At 38.1% G+C, this 27,234-nt stretch overlaps 2 protein-coding genes across 2 annotated transcripts; both read left to right on the top strand.

Annotated features, from left to right (window-relative positions):
- Positions 1-629: 629 nt before the first annotated feature.
- Positions 630-6,823, top strand: LOC123960788 (F-box/LRR-repeat protein 20-like). The gene is made up of 13 exons (XM_046035738.1): positions 630-847; positions 1,183-1,340; positions 1,887-1,924; positions 2,097-2,244; positions 2,604-2,764; positions 3,610-3,764; positions 4,290-4,373; positions 4,822-4,888; positions 5,179-5,301; positions 5,451-5,578; positions 5,730-5,846; positions 6,087-6,194; positions 6,712-6,823. Exons 1-13 carry the CDS (start codon positions 813-815, stop codon positions 6,806-6,808), a joined length of 1,419 nt encoding a protein of 472 aa, XP_045891694.1. The 5' UTR covers positions 630-812; the 3' UTR covers positions 6,809-6,823.
- A 2,174-nt stretch (positions 6,824-8,997) lies between these two features.
- rasef (RAS and EF-hand domain containing) lies at positions 8,998-26,614 on the top strand. Its single transcript, XM_046035494.1, has 17 exons — positions 8,998-9,308; positions 13,040-13,186; positions 13,765-13,855; positions 15,593-15,688; positions 15,890-15,967; positions 16,395-16,510; positions 17,612-17,680; positions 17,828-17,894; positions 18,381-18,469; positions 19,713-20,004; positions 21,919-22,053; positions 22,635-22,785; positions 23,011-23,092; positions 23,407-23,521; positions 24,689-24,796; positions 24,923-24,999; positions 26,004-26,614. The coding sequence occupies exons 1-17, from the start codon at positions 9,004-9,006 to the stop codon at positions 26,104-26,106; spliced, it is 2,121 nt and encodes a 706-aa protein (XP_045891450.1). The 5' UTR covers positions 8,998-9,003; the 3' UTR covers positions 26,107-26,614.
- The last annotated feature ends 620 nt before the right edge of the window (positions 26,615-27,234 follow it).

Genomic DNA, 27,234 nt, shown 5'->3' with positions numbered 1-27,234 from the left:
CAGACAAAACTTTATGTTGAGAGTGGACCTGTTTGTCAGAGAAACACAGTTACCAGCAACACACATTTGGACCTTGATAGCAACAAATTTGGTGAGTTGATAAAAGGAACTACAGGAGGCATAACTTCAACAGATAAGCTTATTAACACCCTTATGGAGCACCTGAGGCCTGCACATGGTGATGATGTTCCCGCTGTGGAAGAGAGCGCTGCACTCACCACTAACCCAGGTATTAAACATCATACATGAAGGCCATTAAATGTTGTGTCAGTGCCACCCATTACTGTCCAGAGCTGTGGCTATTAACCTGCTGGTCCGGTCCCCTCCCAGGGGTCACAGAATAAACCTGATTTACAGAACAGGAAAGAAGACAAAACATACTTTTGCTAGATAAATTTAGATATATTTTCCTCCAATGTCTGTCTGTTTTTTTAATGTCTCTAAAATGATTTAAGTTAAACAGTCTAAGAAAGAAAAATCACCCTTTTTACAAATCATTGACTTGAAGGCACAAGTATTGTGGTCATTTCTTCATTTTAAAACATTAGGTAAAAAGGTTCGGAACTGGTCAAAGGCAAGGTCTAGGTTCGCTTACTTTTTTGTTTTCTACCATTTAATTTTAGGCCAAATAAGTGATAATTGTGATAATTAATTATGATAATGAACTGGCTTGTCTGTGTTGAGGTTTGCTTCCAAAGAGAATCGGTCACAATCCAGGCTTAAAGGATTGTCGGAGCTGTGTCAAAGGTCAAAAGAAAAAAGCTAGGAGTCAAGGGGCCCCATTGAGACTCTGTGAAAAGTCAAGTGTCTCCATGTCTTCTCCAAACAATAAGGAAATATTTCAAAGGTAACAGATAGTGCCAAATATGTGCATGACCATTAATTAAAATTTGTTATTGTATCTTCTGACTATAATATCAACCTGTAAAATTCGCCTGAATTCACCTTATTAAATAACTCCTCATCCATACTCACTGTAATGCCCGGCTTTTCATTTTTGGGTTTTATTGCGAACATGGATCCACAATTTGATAAAAGGCAATCTTAGTGACACATGAAAACATGTAGCCTACTTTTAGGGAAGTCAATATACAAAATTATTAGCTGCTTTTTAAAATACTCAAAGTAGCTCTACAAATAGCGTCTGATGGAGTGTTTCGTTCTGTACCATGTTCCCAGCAGACCTCAGTCATCAGGAGTAATCAAACACACAAAAAGATACACCCCAGAGGACAAAGTGAAACCTACCTCAGCCTTCAGAGATACACACAAATGTCTGAAACCTGCAGAGACACACACACCTCTCCATGATGACCCCGGACGAACATCACCAGCCTCTGGTGAGTTCAACACCAAAATGACATGCTGAGAATGTTACATACAAACACATTATGAAATGCTGCAAAAAGCAACATATTTATAAAAGCAAAGTCACCAGCAAGTCATATGAATGGCTAGATTTTAATGGGATTACACTCGTGGTGCCACATAACACAGATTTGCTTCTGTTCCTCATGAGGACCCTTGGTTTGAAATTCATTTCACACTTTATCGGACATCATTCAAGCCGCAAGTCATAAGATAAAGGGGATTTTCACGGAGTAAGAAAAGAGTGTTCTGTGTGCGTACTTGAGTTAATGTTGTAGAGACAAAATGTGTTCAGCAGTCATTATGCAGACTCATCTCCAGTGTGGGCTGAGCTCTTAAACCAAACATTGTGTGAACTATATCTTTAGTAAAGTCTTGCAACAGTAAAAATTTAGAAAGCCTTGATAAAATTCCCTTTCTTTCCATTCCATTATCCCCCCAAAAATAATAATAATTATAATTATAATAATTATAGCCTAATAGAATATCAATATATAACTCTTTGTTTACCTTTACAGGTGCATGTTCACGTGTACAAACTGACTGCAAACACAGTGTAAGAAACCTGTATTTCTGCTCTTTGTTCATGATGTATAATGATATTATTAACACATTTATCAAATGTTATAAAAGCCCATGACACTGCAGTATTTCAGATGAATGCTTTGGCTTTCTGTCCAATATCTGTTGTTTTTTTTTATGTGTGTTGTTGTCATTATGCCTGTCAGCAAGCAGGTGTCCGTGTATGTAACCGCTGGCTGTATCTGCCCGATGAGGTGTGGCTGTCCATCCTGTCTCTGCTGCCTCACAGTGAACTGTGCAGAGTGGTGCAGGTCTGCAGCCGCCTGCACACACTGGCTGCTGATCATACACTCTGTGAGTCAGCCTACAGCAACGTAAACTCTTCTCACTTGAAAAACAAAGACCATGGTTTAACTCTAGATAGTGTTCAGCAGCGTCATTTTGCGTCAAGGTTTAGGTTAAACATTGGACTTAATGACATGGGTAAGAGGGATGTCCTAAACTTTTCCAAGTAGGTGTGTGTGTGTCACAGCAAATGGTGTGTTCTCATGATGTAAGTTCCTCCAGTGCAGTGGTGTACTGTACCACTCCCTGGACAAACATAAAGTAAGATAACCCAGACCCGTGCCGTCACATGCTCTCATACCTGTACACACACTGTGGGGGAAAAAACAGGTTCATACACTGAACAGTAAATCTTTCTCTGTCTGAAGGGAAAAATCTGAGGATTGAAAACTCCAACCTGACGGAGCAGTGGTTGCTTTGCGTGGGCAGACGTCGTCCTCGCAGTCTGTGTCTGTACAGCTGCAGCGGCCTGTCTCTCAACTCCTGGTGGCTGGAGGTGTTTTTCACTCTGTGTAGAAACTTTCTGGAGGTAAAACAATAAATCGGAACTTGTCGAGTCAAGTCAAGAAATTTCTTTATTGTGGAGTACTTTATTGATCGCTCAGAGCAGGCATGCCGGATCGGAGAGCAACTAAAGAAATGCTCTATGGGATGGATGTGTGTTGATAGCTTTTGGATGTTTGCCATTGTATGATTTTACAGGGTGGCCCTGTAGGATGTAGGATTAGATCCTCCTAATGACTGTGTTTTTATTGACCCCACATCCTGAATCCATCTGCCTGCTGTCAATGGCAACAACACACACGAAAGTAACAAATGTTACTAGAGCAAAAAGTTAATTACCACAACTTCATCCTTTTATTCTGTCAAAAGTAATAACAACATATAGCAAATCACATATTGTACATACACCATTTTTATAAATAGAGAAGACTGCTGATTGGACCATATCATATTGTAACTGAATTATAGTCACAGACACGCAAAATGTTCTGTTTCTGTTTCTCTCTCATGCAACAGGTTTGAAATTTTATTTCATTTCATTTATTTGTTTATTTGACAGGGACAGTGCTCATTAATTATCAGTAAAGTAACTCTAAATGAGCCAGAGTTAGCTCAACAGGCTAATTTTGATCTGTTGTCGCTATATTTTAAAGACAGCGAATTGATGAAAATTACAGTATGAACTTTAAATTCTTTAAAATGTAATTGCATTTTCAGCGTTTCGCTCACGTGTTAAAGATGATTTAAAATTGATTGTATGGCTCTATAACTGATTATTTATCAGTCAATGTCGCGTGCAAACTAAATTTTTCTCTGTTTCTTAACTAGGTGAATAGTCCATATTATATCTAGCTTGTTTGTTAATTACAGGAACTGAAGGTCACAAGTTGTACTGGTCCGGGTCTCAACGGTGACCAGATACTGCTTCTGATAGGTCAACTATGTCATCGTGTGACCAGTGTGGATATGAGCTGGAGTGGAGCAACAGACAAAGGAGTGAAAGCTCTGAGTGACTGCTGCCCAGGGTCGGTTTTACACACACACACACACACACACACACACACACACACACACACACACACACACACACACAATTAAGGGGTACATGTGTGAAACATTTTTACATGTTGAAATTAAATTTGTTGACAAGTTGTTTAAGTGTTGATATTTTAAGGGTTTAAATGCTCTTTTGTGGGCTCGGATGATTCAACTATGTCTTCTAAAAACTCATTGAACTAGTTTTGAACACATTGAACTATTTCTATACAGTTTCAATCTTCAGTAATAATGTAGTTTGAGTTTTATAAAACAGTGTCTGTAATGAAATTCTCAACAAGCTGCAATAAAATCCACCATCCATTAAAAGGCTTCCCTGAATGGCAGGATAGCTTGAATATCTTTGTGTTGCATAGTTCAGAATATCGTATAAATGTTTGCTGAGGCACATACCATCGTTATGTCCTCTTAATTTAGCCATTTCACAGGTAAACTTAATCACACAATAATACAGCAACACCCCAGAATTAATCCTTAATTGTTCTTTTCTGTAGGTTACAACTAAGATCCATTGTCTTGAACGGCTGTCATGTCACTGATGACCCACTGATGAAACTCGTCATGAGGCACAAAGAAAGGTAAGTAAAGTATGTCTGCATTTATTTTACTTTGTGTTGTAAAAAGGGAATGTCACTATAGCTTGTACCATATGTGCAAGTCAAAGACATTTCTATGTGAGTTTATGGGTGTGTGACTGGTGTCCCTTTAACACCACCTTGTTTAATGTGTTGTTCAGGTGTATCTTTGTTTAGCAATATTTAAATCTGATGTTTCATGCCTTTGAAATCCAAATTTGCTGCCTGACCACATGTGTGTTTGCTCCATGTGGCCACTTCCAACATTGAAATTTTACAATACTTGCTACATATTTAGTACATAACTGTCTTAACATTAAGGGAAGACGTCATCTTGACAATCAACTTTGCATTTTCACCTGTATTTCTTGTGGATAATCTGTCCAGATATAATCAGGATGTGCACACATGTCTGTTTGTTCCTGTTTGTCTGAGTGTGTTTTCACATTAGTCTGTGCAGATTGGAGGTGTTTGGATGTCAGTTCATCACTCCATCCTGTCTACAGGGAGTATATGAGGTATTTTATTTTGAAAAGTAACCAAACACAATTTATCTTGTTCTAAACTGCAAAAAAAAAAAAAAGAAATGTTTGGCACCACATACCATGTCTAAGATATGTCTCAAACATCCTTCAGCATGTGAAAAATTTACAAAAATAGTCCAGTGCTTATATACATAGAAAATGTATATAAGCACTGTACTATTTTTGTAAATTTTTAACATAACATTTTGTTGTTTTTAACATAACAACAAATTGTTTTCTACTTTATGTTCAATATGTACAGTTTATCAGTTTCTGTGCTTTAGATGTGTCCTGGCCTTCAGCGTCTTAACATTGGACAGGTGCCAAAAGTCAACTCACACAGTCTCACTGTGATGACATCCCAGCTCAAAAGTCTCATTGCACTAAATCTCACTGGACTACAGGCAGTGAGTTTCAGATTTTGTGACAGAAATGTTGAATCCTTTTTCAAAGCTATGTTTGAGTCTATCTCTGAATTCTGTGGTACAAAGGCTTTCCTGGAGATTTAAAATGACTTTCTGCATGTGTATTCTTACTGTATTTCTTACTGTATCAGGTTACTGACGCTTCAGTGGACACTTTGCTTCAGAACTGTGTCGAATTTCAGAGTTTGATCTTCAGTTCCTGTCCTGGAGTCTCTGACCTGACACTGCACAGCATCAGCAAATACACACCTTTCATCAGGTACACACACACACACACACAAACTTGAGCTACCATACTTTTGATGAAACTGTTTCGAATTACATCAATTCCCTCGAGATAGGGTTGGTTGATAGTCTTGACATCTTGACAGTTAGCAGCAATAGTGTGTGTCCATGTGTTTGTGAGTCAGATCCCTGGATGTGAGTGGCTGTAAGGCAGTAACAGATGTAGGAGTTCGGTCTCTGGCTCTGGGATGTAGAAGACTTCAGCAGCTGGATCTCAGCTCCACTGGCACAGGAAACAGAGGGTACAACACATGTCACACAACAAACTGAGCTGTTTCTTTCTTTATGTGTGTGATGTGTCATATTTAATGATTTGGTGAAGATCTACCAACAATGGTTTTGACTTCTTATGCTGTGTGTAGAGTTGTCGCCACATCCTCAGATAGCAGCTGTGGAATCGATAACTAATATGTTATAATAACTTACATTTTGTGTGTGTGTGTGTGTGTGTGTGTGTGTGTGTGTGTGTGTGTGTGATATAGGGTTTCTTTGCTGGCAAACTACTGCAGTGGACACCTCCATACTGTCAAACTCAGTTTCTGCCACATCACCTTAGAGAACATTCTGAAGCTCTGCAGACGCTGCAAGAAGTAAACACACACATGTGCACAAATACATTTTAATCTTTCCAGAAAATACAGAGTCATTATTTGTCTGCATTCATTTCACTGAGTAAACACTTGAATGTGTCCATGAAGGCTCAGTTTAAGATGTAGTTAGCTCTTTGGCTCTCTTTGATCAAAAGCTCTCCAGTGTTGCTGCTTTCATTTTAACACCTTAAACTTCATCATACTTACAATTTAACAATATTTTTAGAAGTTCATACAAGTATGAAAACATTTGTGACTGTGAGACATAACAATATGCCACAAGCTAGCCCTACTTTCCCACCTTGCTTTGATGAGCAAGATGTCATGAATACAATGACCAACTGTTTGGATCAGATCACCTGCTAGTGGGGTAAGAGTGATGTGCCGGAATAAAAACAGTCTTGCAACAAAAATCTAACTGTGTGATACCTTTGCTTTGTAAAGTAAAACATAACATAACTCATATGTATACAAAATTACACTTATTTGCTGTTTTCATGTTTGGCGCTCTCTTTAGGTTGAAGGTGCTCCATCTCTACGGCTGTGCCCATCTCCCCACTGAGAGAGAGATCAGAGACACTAATGCTACTGTTACAGTTCACCCTCTGCCCTGACTCACACACAAACACCTGCACACAGCTGGACAGATATACACACAGCATATAAAATTTAACTGAGTAATAGTAGATAATCTTGAAAATAATCCATATATCATAACATTTTTATTACATTTATTCCTGTGATGTTAGAATAATGGGCTAAGATGAAGAAGGAGAAGGTCTGCTGGTTTTCAAGGAGGATTATGACTTATATACAGACACAATACTAAAATTTTTATTTCTCTGCATGTCTCTGTGTGGGTTTGTCGATGGATTTCAGATGCGCTATGACCTCTTATCCGGATGCATCAAGTTTTTATTCTCAGTTTTTTCCAGCTGTTTTGGAGTCTTTGAAATGGGTTACTTGAGTTTTTCCACATTTTTCCACATTTTCCCGGCTCATTGACGTGTTATCTTTATCATAGCTTATTAGTTACCCCTGTATATCTGTAAGAAAAAGACATACTTCCTCATGATCCTGGCCACACTGCACACTGATTCCTCTTTTTTGCTTGCCTTGAGGGATTCTTCCACTTTGATACCAGTCATTCCTTTAACAGCATTTGCAACACTATGTTTGAAGGTTCCCAATAACTAGGTTTTTGTCATTAGTGTACACGTGTCAAAGAAGGAAAGAGACAGAGGAGAAGGGAGGGTTTAAAAGTGAGGTAGCAGAAGGATTGAGACTGATCCTGGAGCTGCAGTCTTTCCTGAGCTAAATGTTTTGGTTTGCTCCAAACCTAACAGCTGGCTTCCAACCATATCTGATTCTCACTAAAAAGAAATGTGGTGTAGTTTGGGACATGTCTGACCTAGTTACTTACATTTAAGTGAGGATTTACTCAAACAAATTACTATTACTTTTGTTTGGTTAAGTCTTATCTAACCTAACCTAAAACTTTGTAATAAATTGAGCTCAGTGAACTCCATGAAAGCATGTAAATCAAAATTTCATATGACGAACCATTGATTTAATATAAACTCAGAAGGAAAGACTCTTATGGTGACTTAAGGTCTCTTGTTTTGATAATTTTATATAACAACTGATGTGATAACATGACACACCTCATCAATTTATAACTAAATAAGTGGGGCGCAAAAGGGGGCTGGACAGGGTCTGTCTTGGGGTCTTTTAGTGGGTTAATCTGGCCCTGTTGTTTTCCTTAATATTTTTACCTAATGTAATATGTACATAAAGTAATAACAGACTGTTAAAAACAAAGACTTGTTGAAAACAACAGATGGTGTGACAGATTTGACGCTCTGAAAGATCATGTCCAGGATTGTTCCTTCTTTAAATCTAAATCTAAAGTAACTGATCCCTCACAGTTACGGGGGAAAAATACATCTTTAACACAGTATGGGAAAACAGTAAAGGCTCATCCTTAAATTCAAAACACAATCCCAAGTCTCAACTGAGTATACACATTTATGCAGGCAAGTTACGCAAGTCTTTCCTTTGTTTGTTACTGACTGAGTTACTTTTGCATTCATTAAATTTAAAAGCTATAGACTATTTCTATTGATTTATAGTCTGAAAATGAATTAGTACAGTAGCCTACATTATATGTAGACATGCATCTCAGGTAAATAAATTTTTTTCTTGCCATGGTATTTATACAGGCTCATGATCTCAAGTTCTATCATTTATAAAGTTTATTCAAATACACTACAGGCTATTAGCCTTTCCCCACAATGAAAGCGCTTTCATTTGGCCTGAAGCCCAGACCTCTATTGTTAAGGTGAGAGAGCTCCTCTCGCCCTGAACACACACACATTGTACTGACACCGGTGCTTACCTCACACACACACAACACACACTACACATTGTACTGACGACCGGTGCGTTACCTGAGTCAGACACAACCGCCTCTCTGTTTGTCCGACGGTCGATTCGCTGCAACAAACCACAAAATTATTTGGTGAAGACAGCACAGGAGCAGGAGTGTCCACGTTTGATTTATCGAGCGGTTACATCGGTTAAAACTGATGCAGCCTATTCATCACTTTTCTTTCCTTTTTGTTTTGCAAACTCATGACAGCTGTCGAAATGTCTGGATAACAGTCTGGAAGTTTGGAGCTATCCCGGTGTCACGGGAAATAAACACTGGCACTTCTGTCGGGTTTCTGGGTTCGTTCGTCTCGGTTGTCGAGGTAATTTACTGAAACGACTTCTTTTAACCAGCCTGCCACATCCCTCCATCAAGGGAATGAGCGCAGAGGAGCAGGACCGGCTGCGCACCCTCTTTTACTCCTACGACGTGGACAATTCCGGGCGGATCGAGAGAAACGAGTTTCTCACCGTCTGTGCAGAGCTGCAGGTGACCGCGGCCGAGGCCGACCGGATATTTAACCGGCTGGACGTCGACCAGGACGGAACCGTCACCCTGCAGGAATTCATCAGCGGCTTCCACGACCGCTACGCAGAGGACATGGAGCCGGACCGAGGAGACCCGTCCGCCGCCTGGGAGCACTTCCAGAGGAGACTGGGCGAGCAGGCCAAGTTCATCCCCAGGTGAGCGCGCACACCTGTCCGCTGGGCAGCCAGGAAGGTGGCGCAGTACAGACGGGTGGATGTCTTTAAAATATGTAAATACTTTAGATGATACGAGCGTGTTCAACAGTAAGCTCAGTGTGCGTAAAGATCTCCACAGGGAGATTCACAAATTATATATCAGGCTAAAGCAAAAGGAAAGAGCAGTGATCATGTGATGTTATTTGAATAACATATCCATGCTGTGACTTTATAACAGAAAAAGACTGACTGTGTCTGTGTGTGAAAGAGTGTTTAGCTGTATTTGTCTTGAGTGTGTCTATTAACCCAAGGCATCTGAAAGATAAAGGTTTCATGTTGACTCATCTGTTCAGATACAGTATGGTGAGATCTGTACAAGTAACTAATGTCTCACTACTTTTATTAACATATAGCCTAAGTAGGCCTAGTTGTGTGGAGAGAGAGGCCTGAAGGTGATCAAAAGTTAAAACATGATGAGCTGTTATTCCATTAATGAATTAGTAACAGTAGTAGACAGAAATCAAGCAAAAATGCCAAACATTACCTTGTCCTATAGTTTCTTTAATTGAGAGTCTGTTTAATATGATTGTACACTGAATATCTTTAGGTTTTGAACTGTTTATTTGTAAAAACAAAATGTTTCTGGGAAACCTTTGATGGATCATTTTATTACATAGTAAACCGATTAATCAATAATGAAAATAATTGTTAGTTGCAGGACTAAACTACCTTGAAACTGCCTACATTTGAGTCTTTTGGATCTTTCTGATTGTTAAAAACAAACCCAAATCCTCTTACTTAACATTATTTTCACACTAACACCAACATCGCTCTGAAGCTTTGTGGCAAATTTTATTCACTGAAATGTATGTTCTAAACTGAATCATTATATTTATAATGTTATACATCTGTCTGTTAATTTAACAGTTTTTAACCATGTGGCGATATGGGTCCGAATCCTTCTTAAATTGATTTTCTATTTTGGCCCCGCTGAGTGATGTTTTGTTGTTGTAACATCTTTAAAAGCAGTTTGTAAAGAGAGTTTCTCATTATGGACTCTTGTGGATGACTTTTTCCACTTTACTTAAAAATTTATAAATTTTATAAATTTATGTGGGGGTTTTAAATATTTTCATTTTATTCTTGGTGGTACCACAGAGTATAAGCATTATGGCCGATATTAGTGTAAGGAAATTAAGAATATTTTAGCAAACAATAAAAAAATCAGCTGTGTTGTTTGTGAGACAAAACCTCTCTCAGGTAAAGCTGAACAGTTTAAAAACTAGTTTTGTTAGTTTTCAGTTTTAATTAGCTGAGAATCATTAATTTTGACAATATAAAATATTAATTTAATCACAAAATGATTCCACTGAGATTCAATGAATGAAGCCTGTAGACATACTGTTTGCTCATACTGTTCAACATCCTGTTGCAGACCACGCCATGTTCTTCTTCATTGATTTAAATATTAAATAAAAATATTATAATATTAAAGAAGACCTGTTTGTCAGCAGCTTAACCACATAAGGCAGAAGACACATTTCTCACAAGAATAATACTGAAGTGATTCTTTAAACCTATATTCCCGGATTTAATTAAAAAATTGCAAATTTTCAACTCTTATATTTAATTCTTGTAGGGTTGCTTGTGTTTGGATATTTACCATATGAGAAGTTTGGCTTCTTTTGTAGAAAGAGGGTTTTGTAGAAAAACATGTTCCTGGTCATGGTTTCTGATTTTTGTAGCACCAACACTCAGGTATTGAATTGAAACATTTCAACTGGTATCCTAACCTGTGTAAGTGTGCCCCTACGTCTGTTTTTGTGTATTTATATATATATATATATATATATATATATATATATATATATATATATATATATATATATAATAAAACAATAATGATAATTATTGCAATATAATTTTCCTCAATAACAATATAACAGATGTTCTATATATTGTCAATAAATGTTTGTAAAATTTTTCTATTAAGATATTTATTTTGTTGAGGAAAAGGGACTTGTGTTTTTTTTATAGTGATAACATTTTTGGCCAGCCCTGTGTGTGTGCGTGTGTGTGTGTGCGCGCGTGTGTGTGTGTGTGTGTGTGTGTGTGTGTGTGAGACCCCAAACCTGGTATGGGACTCAGCCTGGTGCAGCTGCTGTAGCATTGAGACATTGATTGACAACAAGATATTTGCATTTGCTGGCAGCTTTTCCTGTCCACATAATATCTGAAGATTTCCTCAGGAGGTGAGGTGTTTACAACAAACACATGATCATATAAATTATAAGCTTACAGTTTCTATGTACAACTTTATTTTTTAATGTCGGGCATCTCCGCCTTTATCAGTCTGATGTTTGTGTGTGACACTACAGCGAGTTATTGACAGACAGGCTGCAGTGTCTATATGCTTTATCATTACAACTGTCCGCCCTGTCAGAAGGCAAACACACACACACACACACACAAACACACTGTAGACTTATATGACCCACTTTTACCATTGTGCTGTGACGCAGGAGGCTTTATCATTGTATAATTATAATGACTTAAGAACGACATACATAGAATAAACTGTGTGAGTACGCTGCACACATTCTTCTGGTCTGCATTGTTATTATCCTGAGTCACTGGCCAATACAGAGACAAAGTGGCATGTAATGTGTGTTTGCAAGTAATTATTTTGGTAATTATTTATGCAGCTTTCGTGTATTGGATCTTGTTGTACATTCAGCTATATTATAGTTAAGTGACGCAGCATTTTGCCTTCCATGGTTTCTACTCTGTAGAAACAGCTGATCTTTTTGCTTTGATTGTTTATTGATTTTGTTAACTTGGGCAATCAAGAAAATCAGTCAACTAAAGTAGAAATGCACAATACCCAGGAACACCGAAATACTTTAAAGTTGTAAGTTTTACATGGTTGGAATTAGAGAGTTAGATAAGAAGACTGACACCAATCATGTCTGTATAATAAAGCTATAGCCAGCAGCTGGTTAGCTTACAGTATCTTAGCAAGCCTGGATAAGAGGCAGCCAGCTAACCTGGCTCTGTCGTTATCTCTCTGTTTTTTTATTCCAGTGTAAGTATAAAAACCAGAAATCTCAGTTTTACAGGGGTTATATGCCAGACTATTTCTTGACTGGGACCAGCAATTTCCTAGAGTCCCCAATGGTTGCCAGCAAAATGCAGGTTTTACTCTTTTGCACAGATTAAATAAACAAGATGTGTTAATAACTGTTCTTTAGGGGTGCTGGTAGGTTGATTGTGTTACCTTTGGAAAGAGCCAGGCTAGCCTTTCCCCCCTGTTTCCTGTCGTTATGCTAAGTTAAGCTAACTGGCTACTGTTGGTAGCTTCATATTGAACGGACAGACATGTGAGTGATGTCAGTCTTCTCATCTGACTCTTAGAGAGAGGCGTATTTCCCAAAATATCACACTGTTCCTTTAAATTCAAATACTGAATTTCCTCGCTGGGGATCAATAAAGGTTTCTCCTATCTTGTCTTAAGCACAATCCAATATACTGCATTATTGTGATTCAAATTCACTTTGTTTGACTCAATAAAACAACTGACTAGATTAGAAAATTACGCGTATCATCTGTCATCATTTACTCTCAGTTGACTGATGTTAATTTCAGGTTTTGTATGAAACAGAACAACCAGGAGTCCTAAAGTAAATCATGTTGGGGAGCAAAGCTGATGTCAAATCCTGATTATCTTCCAGGAGTGAACAAGCAGCTATGTTGTACCAGAACATCAGTCTGACTGAGCCCCGACTGATACCTCAGCTTGAGAAAGTCATTATAAATTTCACCAAAGAGATCAAACAGCAGAACTCAGAGATGGAGAACCTGGCTCTCGCTATCAAACGGTGAGAAACACACACGAATGCAAACACTCACTTTAAATGAAATGAAATGAAGATTTTCATCTGACATTGATGTTAATCGGGAGGAGCCTCATTGTTTAAGCATTAGTTCCTACAGTAATTACAGATTTCCTTCTTTTTATTAGTTTAAAACTGTTTGGTAAAAGACAGGCATGATTTGTGGAAAACATTTTTAAAGCTGCTGTTATCGTAACTATAAAGGTATTTGTCTTTTGTTCTCTATATTGTCTTGGTCCAAATATCCAAATTCATTGTTAGCTATCAAAACGCTTCACCTGCCCTGTAACCATGCACTTTAGCCCAATATCACACATCACAAATTTGCCTCATGGGGCTATACAATATGTGATTCCCTCCATGCTTAGACCCTTGATTGGTATAATAAATATAAATAAAAATATAAAGACATGCAAGAAAACTGATAACAGGTCAATCCGTAGAGCTACCAGTGGGTGCTGTATTAATTAGAACAAGATACCTCAACTAGTAGGATAAGCGGTACAGTAACAGTAGATAAAGGATGTGGAGTACAGTTAAATTTTCCTATCATTGTTGTGCAGAGCGCAGGACCAAGCATCGATGCAGCTCAGTGAAATGGAGGAGGAGATGGATCAACGCATTCATGCTGCTGAGAGAAAAACACGAGAGCAGGTGGGACAATCTCAGACCCCCCCCCCAACCCACACACCCACACACACACACACACACACACACACAAACCCCCAAAACACAAAACATGACTTTTTGGTCTTGTCTTAATATTCCAGGCACATGTATTTTGTTTCTCTGGAGTTTGTGTAGGCAAAGCGATAAGCAGGGCACGTTTGTTCAGCTCATCCCTCATGTCAAACAAATGCACATGGCTGTATACCAGATTACTGATCCAAACTCAGACACGCCTGCTGACCAGCTGGATTCCACAACTCTGTGGATCCGAGATATGAAACAGTAGATGGATACAGGTGCTGCAGCACCAGTGTTTAATGATGTGGTCGGTATATTTGTGATGATAAGGATGTGTGGATGAAAATGATAATCTATAGAGAATCAGACTGCATACTTGATGATTCAAGTCTGCTGGCATGCCACCACTGCAACTTCAGATAATGTGCCAGCAACTTATTGTTAACCTCTCACATTCGCTGCCTCTATATGTCGCACTAGAGCACTAGCATCTCAGATAAAAAAAAACCTCTACGGCTCACCAGGCCCCATTGAGAAAACAGTAATTTTACATCACAAATGCTCCAGTCAAAGTACGTCCACTAAAAGTGCTTGTTTTTGCCACTGAAAGACTGTGTCTGACAACATTATGGAAAGAATCCCTACGGAGATAGAGCTTTTTGTTAAACTGTAAGATCTCTCTCTCGCCTCTCTCTCGCTTGCCACCAGACTCCATTGAAAAAAAATATAATTTTACCTCATAGGTCATCATAAAACAAAATAAAACTGAATAAAACTGTCTTCGTTAGTCTTTCCACTGTTCCAACAATCGCCAACTCTGATTTGGTCAAAATAAATCCTTAATTAGTTAGATGAAACACGAAACAGCGGTTATATCACACTCCTCACAACAACAACACAGGCAGAGAGATTGCAACAGAATTACTCCACTACATCTTTAGATAGCAAATACTGGTTTGCTGCAATATTATGTTCAGAATCTCATATACAGAACCTTTAAGTCTTTTCGTGTTGATTGAGTGATGAGAGAAGTTAAATTTAACTTATTTTAGTGCCATGTTGTTTTTTTTCTAGATACCTGATTGTGAGTTTCATAAAAGCTGGAGATATTTCCTGGAATCTGGTGAAACACATGTGGAATGATAAGATTTGATAACAATATTTAGTTTTCCATGACATAAAAATTAAAAGTGGAAACGACAGACGTGGTGACATAACTGTACAGATCACTTGTTAGATCAGGTATCAGACCGGCTGATTTATTTAACTATTCATTTCATTGTATCTTTGGTCCTGATGTTTTTTTCAAAGTTGCGCGGGAACATGAATCTATCTTATCACTGCGTCTGTGTGTATAAACTTATGTAAGTGTACTTCATTGACTCAGCTAAGTCAGGAGCTGGTGTTTGTTTTGTCTAAGAAAAGCACACAAAGTTAGAGGGCACTCGCCTGTATTCTCCCACACTGCACACAGTCGTGTCCTGACACCTGTAAGAGAGGTTTTTAATATCAGTTGCTGATACACTTATCTCCAGCTACCTCCATCCACAGTTGCCCTAAAATAGCACAGATTAATAATGTGTCACAGAAATTACATAACTGCAAAGAGACCAAACACACACAAACACACATTCATACAATAATTTCACTGTTATCTTAATGCAACTAATGATTTTTTTTTATTGTGTGCCTGTCTTCGTGTAGGAGAAGAAGCAAACAGAGGCTACGCTGAGTGAGCTGCGAAGAGGTTATGAAAATGAAGTGTGTGAGCTGCAGTGTAGGATCCAGAGGATGCAGATGGTACATTATTCACTTCTTTGACATAAATGTCAGCTGGACTCCATTCACTAGAATCCACTGACTGAAACCTCAAAGTTAACATGAGTGTGTGTATGCATGTGAACAGTATTACGCAGGATTAAAAAACTACAATTTTTAGTACAATCTGATTTAGCTCTACCTGAAAGTCAAATAACCATAATTCTAAATGTGTGGACTAAGATAGAGGAGAAGTACAAGAACATCACTGTGAAAGATGAGAGCCCAGCTTTGAAGAGGAAGATCAATGAGCTAACACTGGTGAGGCTGAATGTCGTCATTACACACTGTAAACTATTTACTATTTATTTTTCAATGTTGAAATTCAGTTTCCTTTTTGAAGAACATTAAAATCATCTTTCAAAACACATCTAGGCATGCTGTTCATATTGTACTGCATATATTATATACACCTTCTTCATGTACATAAAACTACCTGCACACAAATATTTATTACAGCAACCTTTGCACTCTTGTTTTATTGTCTCACTGTCTAAAAATGTTATAGTTTATGTTTATACACATACATGTAGGTCTACATAGTAGTTTTTACATCTATTTTGTTGAGCTTGTTGTCCTGTTAATTATGCTCATTGTACATTGAGAGCATCGTATGTCTACACATGCAGGGCCTATGAAAGTGATTCTGATTCTGACTCAGATTTTCCTCCGTTTTCTCTTTCTGTAGGAGAACCAGCGGTTAAAACAGGAGCTGATGAAGTCTCAGACCAAAGTTGCCTGTCTGCACAGTGAGATGGACTCGCTGAAGACAGAGCTAACGGATCAAAGCATCAGCTCTGAACGGTGAATGTGTTACAGTTTGGTCTGGTTTGATTTCCTTATGTGTGCTGTGTGTTGATGTTTACATGTTTCATGTCTTTATATGATTATTCAGTTCAGTTCTGGATCATTTTGAGTGGATGTATTTTGACTCATGTTGTTGAGTTGAGTTATAATTCTTTCTGCAACCTTTTGGGGGGACCGGGGGGTTAGACAAGAAGTTCAAGTGCAGTCAAATAGGAGCATAGCTTCATGTTTTATTAGTCACGTTTGTCCACAGATGTCTCTGCTGATCATATATTATGGAATGTATTTTAAAATTTTTCACAGACTGAAGGAAAAAGATTGTTTTTTAAGACTTCACATCATCTCAATCTCTCTATGCCCTGAGTAGATTTTTATGCATATTTTTCTCACCTCACTTGGACATTAATTTGAACTTGAGAATAATAAGTATTTGCATTTCCCTGTTCTACATCACATTGTCCATCTTACATACATTTCCAGTCTATTTTTAATGAAAAGTACATTTATTTTATGATAATCAAGTATATGTATCTGGTCCCAGTGTGCTTATCAAACACTCTACTGTTGAGAAGTTTTGTTGCAGAGGGACAGGGAGATGCCAAGGCCACGCCCCTGACTGACTGACTGACTGACTGCGTTTGTGTGGGGTGTTTTCGTTTTGTCACAGCTGAAACAGGATATCCTGGAGTGACTCCACACACACAGAAACTTCTTCAGAAGTGTTGCTTAGTGACAGAAGTAACAGGGCCACCGGCAGGATAACGCTCCGCCTCCCCGGTCCATCTCATTGATGGTGTTTGCATTGATGTGTCTCTATCTCTGAGCTGGCTCATGTTAATCGTGAATTAGCTGTAATGAATGAGTGAATCAGTTGATCTGTGGTGAAAAATGTTCTGGTTTGACTGACACCGAGGCATATCATCTATTGTCAATTTCCAAAGTCAGCATGAATTTTGAATTTTATCCTCATGATGTACATGTAGTTCAGGTTATAGGATGGCCTTTGTGACACATCACTTGTTCAGGTTACTTTTATTGTTCATTTGGTTAATATTCATAGTAACCAAAAACTGTGTTTATGACTGTGTTTTGTTGCAGAGACGAGGAGCTCATGAAGCACTTCTCTGATGAGCGAGACATCCTGGAGAGCCAGATTGAGATTCTGCAGTAAGTCAGACAGCATCACAGAGACTGACTGTTGTTGAGGGTTTCTACTAGAGATCTTACTGTTCTCAGGTAGCACTTTTATATTTTATATTTAAAAAAGTAAAATAAATATATTGAAGAGAGATATTTTTCCGTGTGTGTGTATAGGATAGCCAACAGGAAGCTCCATGACAGCAACGATGGCCTGAGGACCGCTCTGGAGAGGATCACTAGGGTAAAGCTGCACCATTGTATCAAAAAATAATCAAAATAAAAACCAAGTTCAGTTTTAAAAATTTCAAGAGGCTGAAGTTATTACATGCATTGGGTTTGCTCAGTGCTCTGATGCATCTTTATATAAATATTCAGTTCACTTTTGGGTTATCTGACTGGATTTATTTATGTTGTTCTGAGTTGAGTTTCAATCTTTTTACAGTCTTTTTAGTTTGTTTTAAGACATTAATGTTGAATTGCAGTCTAATTCTCTGCAGTCTTGTATTTGATTAATTAGGTTTTTCTGCAGCTCTCCCTGCTGATTGTCTATTGCATGCATTTTTCATTTTTCACAGTAAGAAACAGAAATCAAACTTTATATTCTGATACCTATTTATATAATTTAACAGCTGTTAAGAAGTAACATTCAGAGTTTGTGTAGGCTATTTGTCAATTTCAGAAAAACACAAACCATGGAAAACAGATTGTGTATTGTTGTGTGTTACAGTCTGGTAACGGGGGGTCACCAAGAGATATAAAGGACAGAAGCAGAAGTAAAAGCATCTGCTACACATCACCTTATGCATTAATGGATAGGTAAGAGCTACAAATAATGCAGATGGTGAATTTATAAATGTTCAAATATCACCATGCTTTCTGCACCAGTGTATGAGTGCTTCAGTATACACTATAGGCTATATGATGTTATCGTCTTATTCCTTAAGCATTTTTATTTTTCCTTTGGGGAACTCACAAGGATAAAGGAGAGTTGTTATTGTTAAGTTGCATCAAGGACAGAAGTTAAACAGTAAGTTTAAGATGATTAACTGATTAGCAGCTTCAGGGTTTTTTATTTCAAACCAGGTTTATCAGGTTTGCATCTACAACACAAAAGGGATTTTGCTTAAGTACACTGACAAACAGGTTGTTTTTTTCTTAGAACCCACAACTGTGTACTTACACAGTAGTAGAGTAAATGTTGAATATGCTGTGAGATATTTATTTAAGGTGCTGTCCAAGCTGATGTGCTGAGAAGTTGAACCACATGATTGTGTGGTGTCTGGGGACAAAGGTGATTAATAAAAGAGGATATGCAGCAATCCACTTACTGCATATACAGTTTGACATCTTACTAAGAGGTGGGATGGTGATCATTTCTGTTTAAGTGAACACATAACAGCAATAAAGTATGTTAGCATAAGTATTACATGAGGCTGTATCTTTTTTGCCGTTTACAAACATTTACAGGTATGCGTGTACACGCAGTGCACTGCCTTACCTTCAAAGCATGTAGGAAAAACGAGACGAAAGCATATAAATGTACACACACACAGCAAACTGTACTGTGTTGATGCAGACTACACACAATATATGATGGACACAGATCATTTATAGACTTTACAGACTTAAGAATTGCTCAGAGGCAAATCTAATATAAACAAATTACACTTTAATAAAAACAGATATTGAAAGCAATAGTTTTTGATTTAGTCAAACAGATAGTGGTACACTGTATCAGTATTTTGATAAGTTCATTAGGATTAGTATTTAAGTATAACTGTGGGTTGGTTCACCTATATAACAAACAAATATTTTTCTTACTTACACCTCGTGTTATCTAGCCATACAAATGTGTAATGTTTGTTTTATTAATTTAGAGGCATTTTAGTCTTTATTAAACAGCATGCAGGGAGGAGTCAGGTGTGAAGCGTGGGTAGAGAAGTGGGAGTGATAAACAGCAAAGGTCCCGGGCTGAATTTGAAGTAAGGATAGGATTGTAATTTGGTTGAATCGACCCTTGTGCTTTACATCACGGATTATTTCCTGACTGCCTCCTCAGGTTCTGCCAGCATATGGAGGATAACCCTCTGTACAGGCGCCGGCTCAGCTCTGACACTCTGGCCTTGGCCATGTGCGACCCAGGCCTGAGGTGCAGACACAGCAGTGAGTGCGAAGAGGACAGCCTGCCTGAGATCTACATGGACAGCGGCCTGTCGACACTCAGAGGCTCACATGGAGGCTACGACTCGGAGCAGGAGGCCAAAGGTCAAGAAAAAGAGGAAGAGAGGAAGGGGGAGAAAGAAGAGGATGACAATAATGACATCATGATGGAAGAAAACTCTGACACTGAGGTGAAATGATAAGAAAGTGAAGCACAAGTTTACAGTACATGCCCATCTATACTGTAGAAATGCAATATGTCCTTCAACACGACTAAGAGTTTTCAGTCATGTTAGCGGCTCTTTGAGGCTGTACAGTGTTTACTGTAATGTCACCATGGCAACATGCTCACAAAAATAATGCACACATACCAATGTTTAGAAAGGATCATGTTTGCCTTGTTCACAATCTTAGGGTAACGTTTTAGCATGCTAATATTTGCTATGTAGCACTAAACACAAAGTGCAGCTGAGGCTGATAGGAGTGTCATTAGATTTGCAGGTATTTGGTCAAAAACCAAGGCAATTTGATATATTGTAATGATGGTGGCGCAACAGACTACCATATGTAGACTGTTTCATGCAGGTGAACAGGTTTTTAGATGGTGAAGAGAGTCAAACAATAGCTTCTTTGGTTGGCGATCTGTGAGTCTGTCTAAGTTGTGGAGTGATGGGAAGTGAAGTTTAATCAATAAATGTAAAAGAATATCATAGAAGTAAAGCATTTGGTTTAGGTATGAGGTTAAGGAGTGATTTTGAAAAGCTTTTTGCAATTTGCTAAAAATAAAATGCTGTGATGTCAGCTGAAAATATAACCTGAGATTCATGTAGCAACAACCTGTGTTAGGCTGTGCTGTCTAGATTCAGGAGTAGACACGGAGGCACAGTTAGAAACAGGTATGGCAGAGACTCAGAGTTGGAAAGCCGGGGTTTAATGAGCTACAAAATATTTCTATATCAATTTACATGCAGAAGAAGTATTACTATTTGATAATAGTATGTATTATTTTAATTTAGTACCAGTAGGTTTACCATTTACAATGTGTGCTTCCATGGGACTTGCTATTGTTGTGTGACGTCATTCGCCTGCTACTTGTAAAGTCGGGGTACATATGCCGCATTCGAGACCGGTCGGAACTGGGATTTTTCCCACTTGAAACTTATGACTTCCGACCTCAAAGCGTTCCAGATGCATGGTGGTGCAAGACGCCGAAAGTGAACGAAAACCATGGCTTACCGTGACAAAGTGTGCACACAGTTACACCCTCAGCAGTGTTTTAGGTGTTACTTCAAAGGATGGCAGTTTAACTGCAACAACTGACATAAATAGCCCATACGTTACTAGTTAACTGTGTACCCCTCTAGCTACATCAGTTGGTAACCCTCAAGTCAGTCAATGTTGTAGGTTACACTTCCTAATGTTTTGGAAACTTTTATGCAAGATGACTTTATGAGAATCTTTACTGTAGCCAGCTACCTAATAACATATTTCTACATCAATGTACATGCAGAAAAGGTTTTACTAAATGATCATATGTATTATTTCAATTTAAATACATGCAAATATACTTTTTGTTGCTTTTTAGTTTATGGTTTACCATTTACAAAGTGTGCTTCCATGGGCGCTGACATTGTTTTGTGACGTCATTCAGCTGCTACTCGTGAAGTCGAGGTACATATTTTTTCTCCGAGTTCACAAGTAGGAAATCCGACTTCAAGTGGCGTTCCAGGATAGTTTTTCTAGTTGGAGATCGGAAATTTCCGAGTTCCAAGTTGCCTGGAACGCAGCATAAGACAGGAGAGGTGATTGCAGAATCTGTTTAAGGTGAGTAGGAAGCCACAGGTGTCTTGATGAGGACAGAGAGAACCAGTAGCGCCACACTCACACAAAACACCGGACAGACAGATGACAAAACAATTACACAAGGGAGAGAGAAAACAGACAGAACACACTAGGACTGGGGAGGCAGAAAGCCAAATCATGACAACCTGCTCATGGTTACTGCTAATGTGCAGGGTGTAATGTGAATAAAGTCCTCGTGATAACATGATTTCTGTGTAGATCATTGTGTCAGTGTTACGATGTCTGCTACTGTGTGATTACAGCCAGCAGAGACACAGGACGGTGAATCAGCATTCGGGTCAGACAGCAGCTCAGTTTTGGACTGGAAGCCAGCTGAATTCATTAGTGTGGCCAAACCCCCAAACACACGAAAAGCCCTCAGTGCCATCAGTGTTCAGGTAAGAGAGAGACGGAAGATACGAGAGAGGGGAGGTTACCTTAAATATAGGAGGGAGGGATGTGTCCTGCCACCACAACCTGACTGAGGAAGGGAGATGGAAAGATAGGTGGAGGAAGAACCTTCATGGATTGACTTTCAGACCTTTTTGTTTAAGACTACCAGCATATAAAACTTTCCAACATGTATTTTGAAAATAAATGGCCAGATTCTCATAGTATGTGCTAAAAATATTCAAGAGGATGAATATTAATCCCAATCAACAGTGAGCTGGAAATATATTTTGGGATTTTGGGACTATCACAAAATCAAGGTGTAGATTTTAATGATCACGTTGCCTTTTCTCTAGCACCTTCTTCAAAACAAACTTTAGCTCCACCACTTGTTTGGCACCACGCTTTGCAAACTTTTGCTTTGCAATGAGACATAAATCCCTCATCTCCATTTCTCAACAGAGCTGATGATGGACAGAGGAACTTATAAGAATTTATTATTTAAAATGAAGTGAATATGCCGAATGCATATACAGTCAGCTTATGAGTGCTGCATGAGTGCCTTATCTTTACTCTGTGCCCCCTCCAGACGGAAGACAAGGACAGCGCTGACCTGGGCTATATGACATCAGAGAAGGCCTACAGGATCGTGTTGGCAGGAGATGCTGCTGTGGGAAAATCCAGCTTCCTGCTTCGCCTCTGCAAGAACGAATTCAAATTAAACTCCAGCGCTACACTGGGTGAGTGGGGGAAAACTGAAGCCAACTCTTTGTCGCTATTTAGTTAACATAACAATGTTAATGATTAGTTTGGTCACCTGATATTCTATTAATCTGATCAGGTTCTGCCACCGAGTTGTATCAAGTCTGCGACTACTTAACAATGTCATGCAAAATGTGTCTTTCCTTTTTTTTTTACCAGCTTTGTGGTGTGACATGTAGGTTGTGTCTCTTTTGTGTGTTCAGGAGTGGATTTCCAGATGAAGACGCTAATTGTGGATGGAGAACCAGTTTTACTACAACTTTGGGACACTGCAGGGCAAGAGAGGTGTGTGTTGGTGTGAATTTTTTAGATTGAGATGTAAAAAGATTGAGTGAGCTGAACTTTTCAACGGTGTCATTGCAAACCTATGTATGTAGATTCAAACTATTAATTTATAGATAGTTAATGTAAATAAAGCTTGTTATTACGTGTGTGTGGGGTGCCTAAAAATTAAAATGAACATGCACACATGACACTGCGTTGGCAAACATACTGTATTTATCCTATCACAACAAATAATTATTTACCATGTTTAATTGTTGGAGAAAATAAACATCTTATGTATTTGTGTGTGTCTTTAACCCATTTTCTCATCTAAGGTTTCGCAGCATTGCAAAGTCTTATTTCCGGCGGGCGGACGGTGTGTTGCTGCTGTACGACGTCACCTGTGAGAGGAGCTTCCTTAACGTTAGAGAGTGGGTGGACATGATTGAGGTAAAGCGCTACTCTGACTACCTGACACCTGCTACCTGACACTGTTTGTATTACGGTTGTTAGCAAAAAAGTTCCAGACTTCAGCAGACTATAGCGACGCTGTAATCCATCTGCTTTTCTTTTGTGGACATTTGTACTGGCAGCATTTGTCTAATTATGAGTAAATAAAGACTAAACCTTATCACATGTTCATTTCTTTCTTTTTACATGCAGCAGATATGTAAGTGTTGGGTGTGCAGTGTTTGGATTGTGTTTTGCTGTTAAACTGTAGGCATGTTGACATTTCTGTGACTTTTTATGAATGCACGCAGTAGGTGGCTTATAACATCCTGTCACACATTGTCTGATATGATGTACTATGTACACCAGTGGTGGAAAGTATATTTACTCAAGCTGTACTTGTACTTCACTTGAGTATTTCCATTTTATGCTACTTTCTACTTCTACTCCACTATATTATCATAAATATTATACTTTTTACTCTACATTTATTTGTTTTACTTATTTTCATGACAAGTCAACTAATGCATTATGTTGTTATTATAAATTAAACTATGCAGCAGTATGTAAAGGCATTAAAATTGGCTCCACCTTCATGTACACGTTAATCAATCAAACATAATCCAGTAACATAATATAAGTCATACATATGCCTTTCTGTATAATGAGTACTTTTACTCTATACTTTAAGTATATTTTGTCCTTTCCAAAAGTGTAACTGTAAACTGTAATAAACTGCAAGCATTTGAATTCAAGACTTTTACTTAACAGAATATGTTTACACTGTGGTATTGCTGCTTTTACTTAAGTAAAATATCTGAATACTTCTTCCACCACTGATGTACACACTGTGTCAATATCAAATAGTTTTAGTCTAGTTCAGTTTGTATCTCATTTTTTATTTCATTTAGCACATAAAATCTGTAATCACCATGCTGTAAAGTATGAAAAACTTCTGTAACCCGCTCCTCATCTCTGCTTGAGGCTAGCGTGTGCTTGAGTTGATGCCGACAATGTTATAGCAGTACAATTTTGAGGCTTGTACTTTACTTGATTTTATTTTTACTATTTTAAACTTGTGCTACTTTTAGCATTTAGTTTTCATTTTAACTGTGGGGGTTTTACCTTTTGTCTTTTTTTTTTTCTTCTTTTTTTTTTGCATAGCAGGATATGTCCCAGGAGGATATTCCTATCATGCTCGTGGGTAATAAGTGTGATCTTAGACAAGATGGAGTTAACTGTGTTCCTACCAGCTATGGAGAAAAACTAGCCATGGTAATGACAAATAAACACCCACTAATTCACCTGCTACATGCCTACACTAAACTCTTACCCTAGTTGACTTGCAGTCAACAGAAAATTATGATTAAGGATGAATGATTTCCTGTCTTCACCCAACAGACATACAACACTCTGTTCTGTGAAACTAGTGCAAAAGACGGCTCCAACACCCTGGAGGCTGTGCTGCATCTGGCCAGGTGAGATGCAACTTTTTCATTCCGCCGAATGTACAAAACAAAAACAGAAGTCGAATTTTTTATTTTTAGAAACAAGTGTTTTGAGTATATTCCCAAGCCAAATTATCTTCATGAGTCACACTCTGAAAACACTGAACTCTGTTATAAAGATTGACCTCACAGGAGACATTTCAGTTGTCAAACACAGGTATAGTTAATAAATAATTATTGGATATATTCCATTAAGTTTTTTAGCTGTTCTAGGACGCAAGTGTTGTATCTGCAGGCTAATTGGCATGGCTTAGTGGGACACTAAAATCGAACATTAGTTACAGTTAGGACATTTTCCTCCCGTAACAAGTTAAAATGTCTGCCAAGAGAAAGGTCTAATAATAGTGCCAAAAATGTAAAGATACCTCCTCTAAGGGAAAATAATCTTTTTTTAAAAAAATTATGTAATTCCAAAAAAAATCTGGATTCCATACATACAGTATGAACAGCAAATACATGTATGGAAAGCTCTTTATTGTGATCTTTGCTGCCCTCTGGTGTGTAAAAGTAAGACCAAAACGGTTACTGCAACGGAAAACAACAAAGGTCAAACAAATGAGTTGAATGCATTTCTTTCCTCATTAAAATAGTGGCGTGTTGCAACTACCTGATGAGTAGAATAGTGTTAAAACATTGGCAGGACTGTGTATTGCATGAGATAAACAAAACCCACTCATGGAAAAACTGCTCCATACACTAGAAGTACAAAAAAATATATATATATAACTCCACAGGAAACCTTTAAATGGGTCTCAAAATGCAAGTGTTTGTTCATGGGGAGTTATAAGAGGCACTTACATGACATCACAACCAAAAACAACAGAAAAGAAACAGAAAACTGCAGCTTCTGCCCTGATGAAGCCTGTTAGCTGTAATGAAATTGATTGATCCACAAGGACAAGTAAAAATGTTTTAGTGTGAGTTTTACCTGAATTTCTTGTTCCAGCTCTTGTTCTTTTCTTTCCTCTCCACAGGCAGGTAACAAAACAGGCAAATTTTGATGAAAAAAGTCACCATCTGTCGCTGCCCAATTTAGATGCTCCCAGGAAAAATCCAAACTTCTCCTGCTGCAACTGATCAAATTCATCAGAGCCTGACCTCCACATTTGACATAATGTGATAATGTAATGGGAAACCACAAATGCAGAAATCTGGCAAAACAAACAGGAAATTAGACCCAATCTCTGCAGAAGTACAGCAACAGGAACAAATCATCATTGTGAACAACCAAAACAATTTAACATATGGGTTAAGTGAGCATACAAGTGACACAGGATTACAGCCGAATGTCCACAACTTCACATGAGCTCAGATTTCTTTTGTACTTCCAGGTTATTTAAATGTGATGTATAGAGCTTCATTTCAACCACAGCTTAAAGTCTTACTCTTCCGTATTTTATGAATTTGAGAATGTCTGTGTTAAGCTTGGCATGTGAAAGTTATGTCCATTTTTTTTAGTATGCTATTACACATATTTGTATAAATTCCTTCCACATATTTTATATGATTTGTACAGTTTGCCCTTACTGACTGTGAAACAGCTGTGAAAGTGAAGTAAAAAGAGTGAGAAGGATTTGAAAGTGAAGCCGAGTATATGAGCATGTTTTTAAAGTGACATTAGTATGTGACACTGACAAATAATTGCATGTGATAGATGTGAGGTGATAATTATTTTAGAGAGCATTGTTATGGTGAGAAAATAAGACAAATAAGAATAGATTCTTGTGTGGTTATGCTATTAACTGTGGCAGTTATCTAATTACTCCTGAGCTCAGTTATCATCAGTGCTCCTTTGAAATGACATCTGCAGCACGTTGAATGGAAACAGAAGTTTTTGCTCCACCCAGATCGTAAAACTTTATTGTAAGTGAACTGAATTGTGTGTCGACATGGAGACATTGAGAATTATGGGAGAATTTAAAGCAAAAAATGTTCAATCTCGTCTATGTTTATATACAATGCACCTTGGTGCAATGTGTGATTGTGTGAGACTTTATGCTAATGCCATTCACAACCCACTATCTTTATTATATTACCCCACAGTGTTACATTTATTTTCATTGTACTTCCCACTGAGGATAACTGTGTTATAGAATTTATATTTTTTGGAACTGAACATATAGCAGTTCATTTTAATTAGCTTTAAGATGCTTTAAGCAACTACTGTCATGTTATTATCTGGTATGAGTAATAAAAATTAGGTAA

This window comes from Micropterus dolomieu, linkage group LG21 (genome assembly GCF_021292245.1).
Source record: "Micropterus dolomieu isolate WLL.071019.BEF.003 ecotype Adirondacks linkage group LG21, ASM2129224v1, whole genome shotgun sequence".
Taxonomy (NCBI): Eukaryota; Metazoa; Chordata; class Actinopteri; order Centrarchiformes; family Centrarchidae; genus Micropterus; species Micropterus dolomieu.
This window is presented reverse-complemented; position numbering and strand designations above follow the sequence as displayed.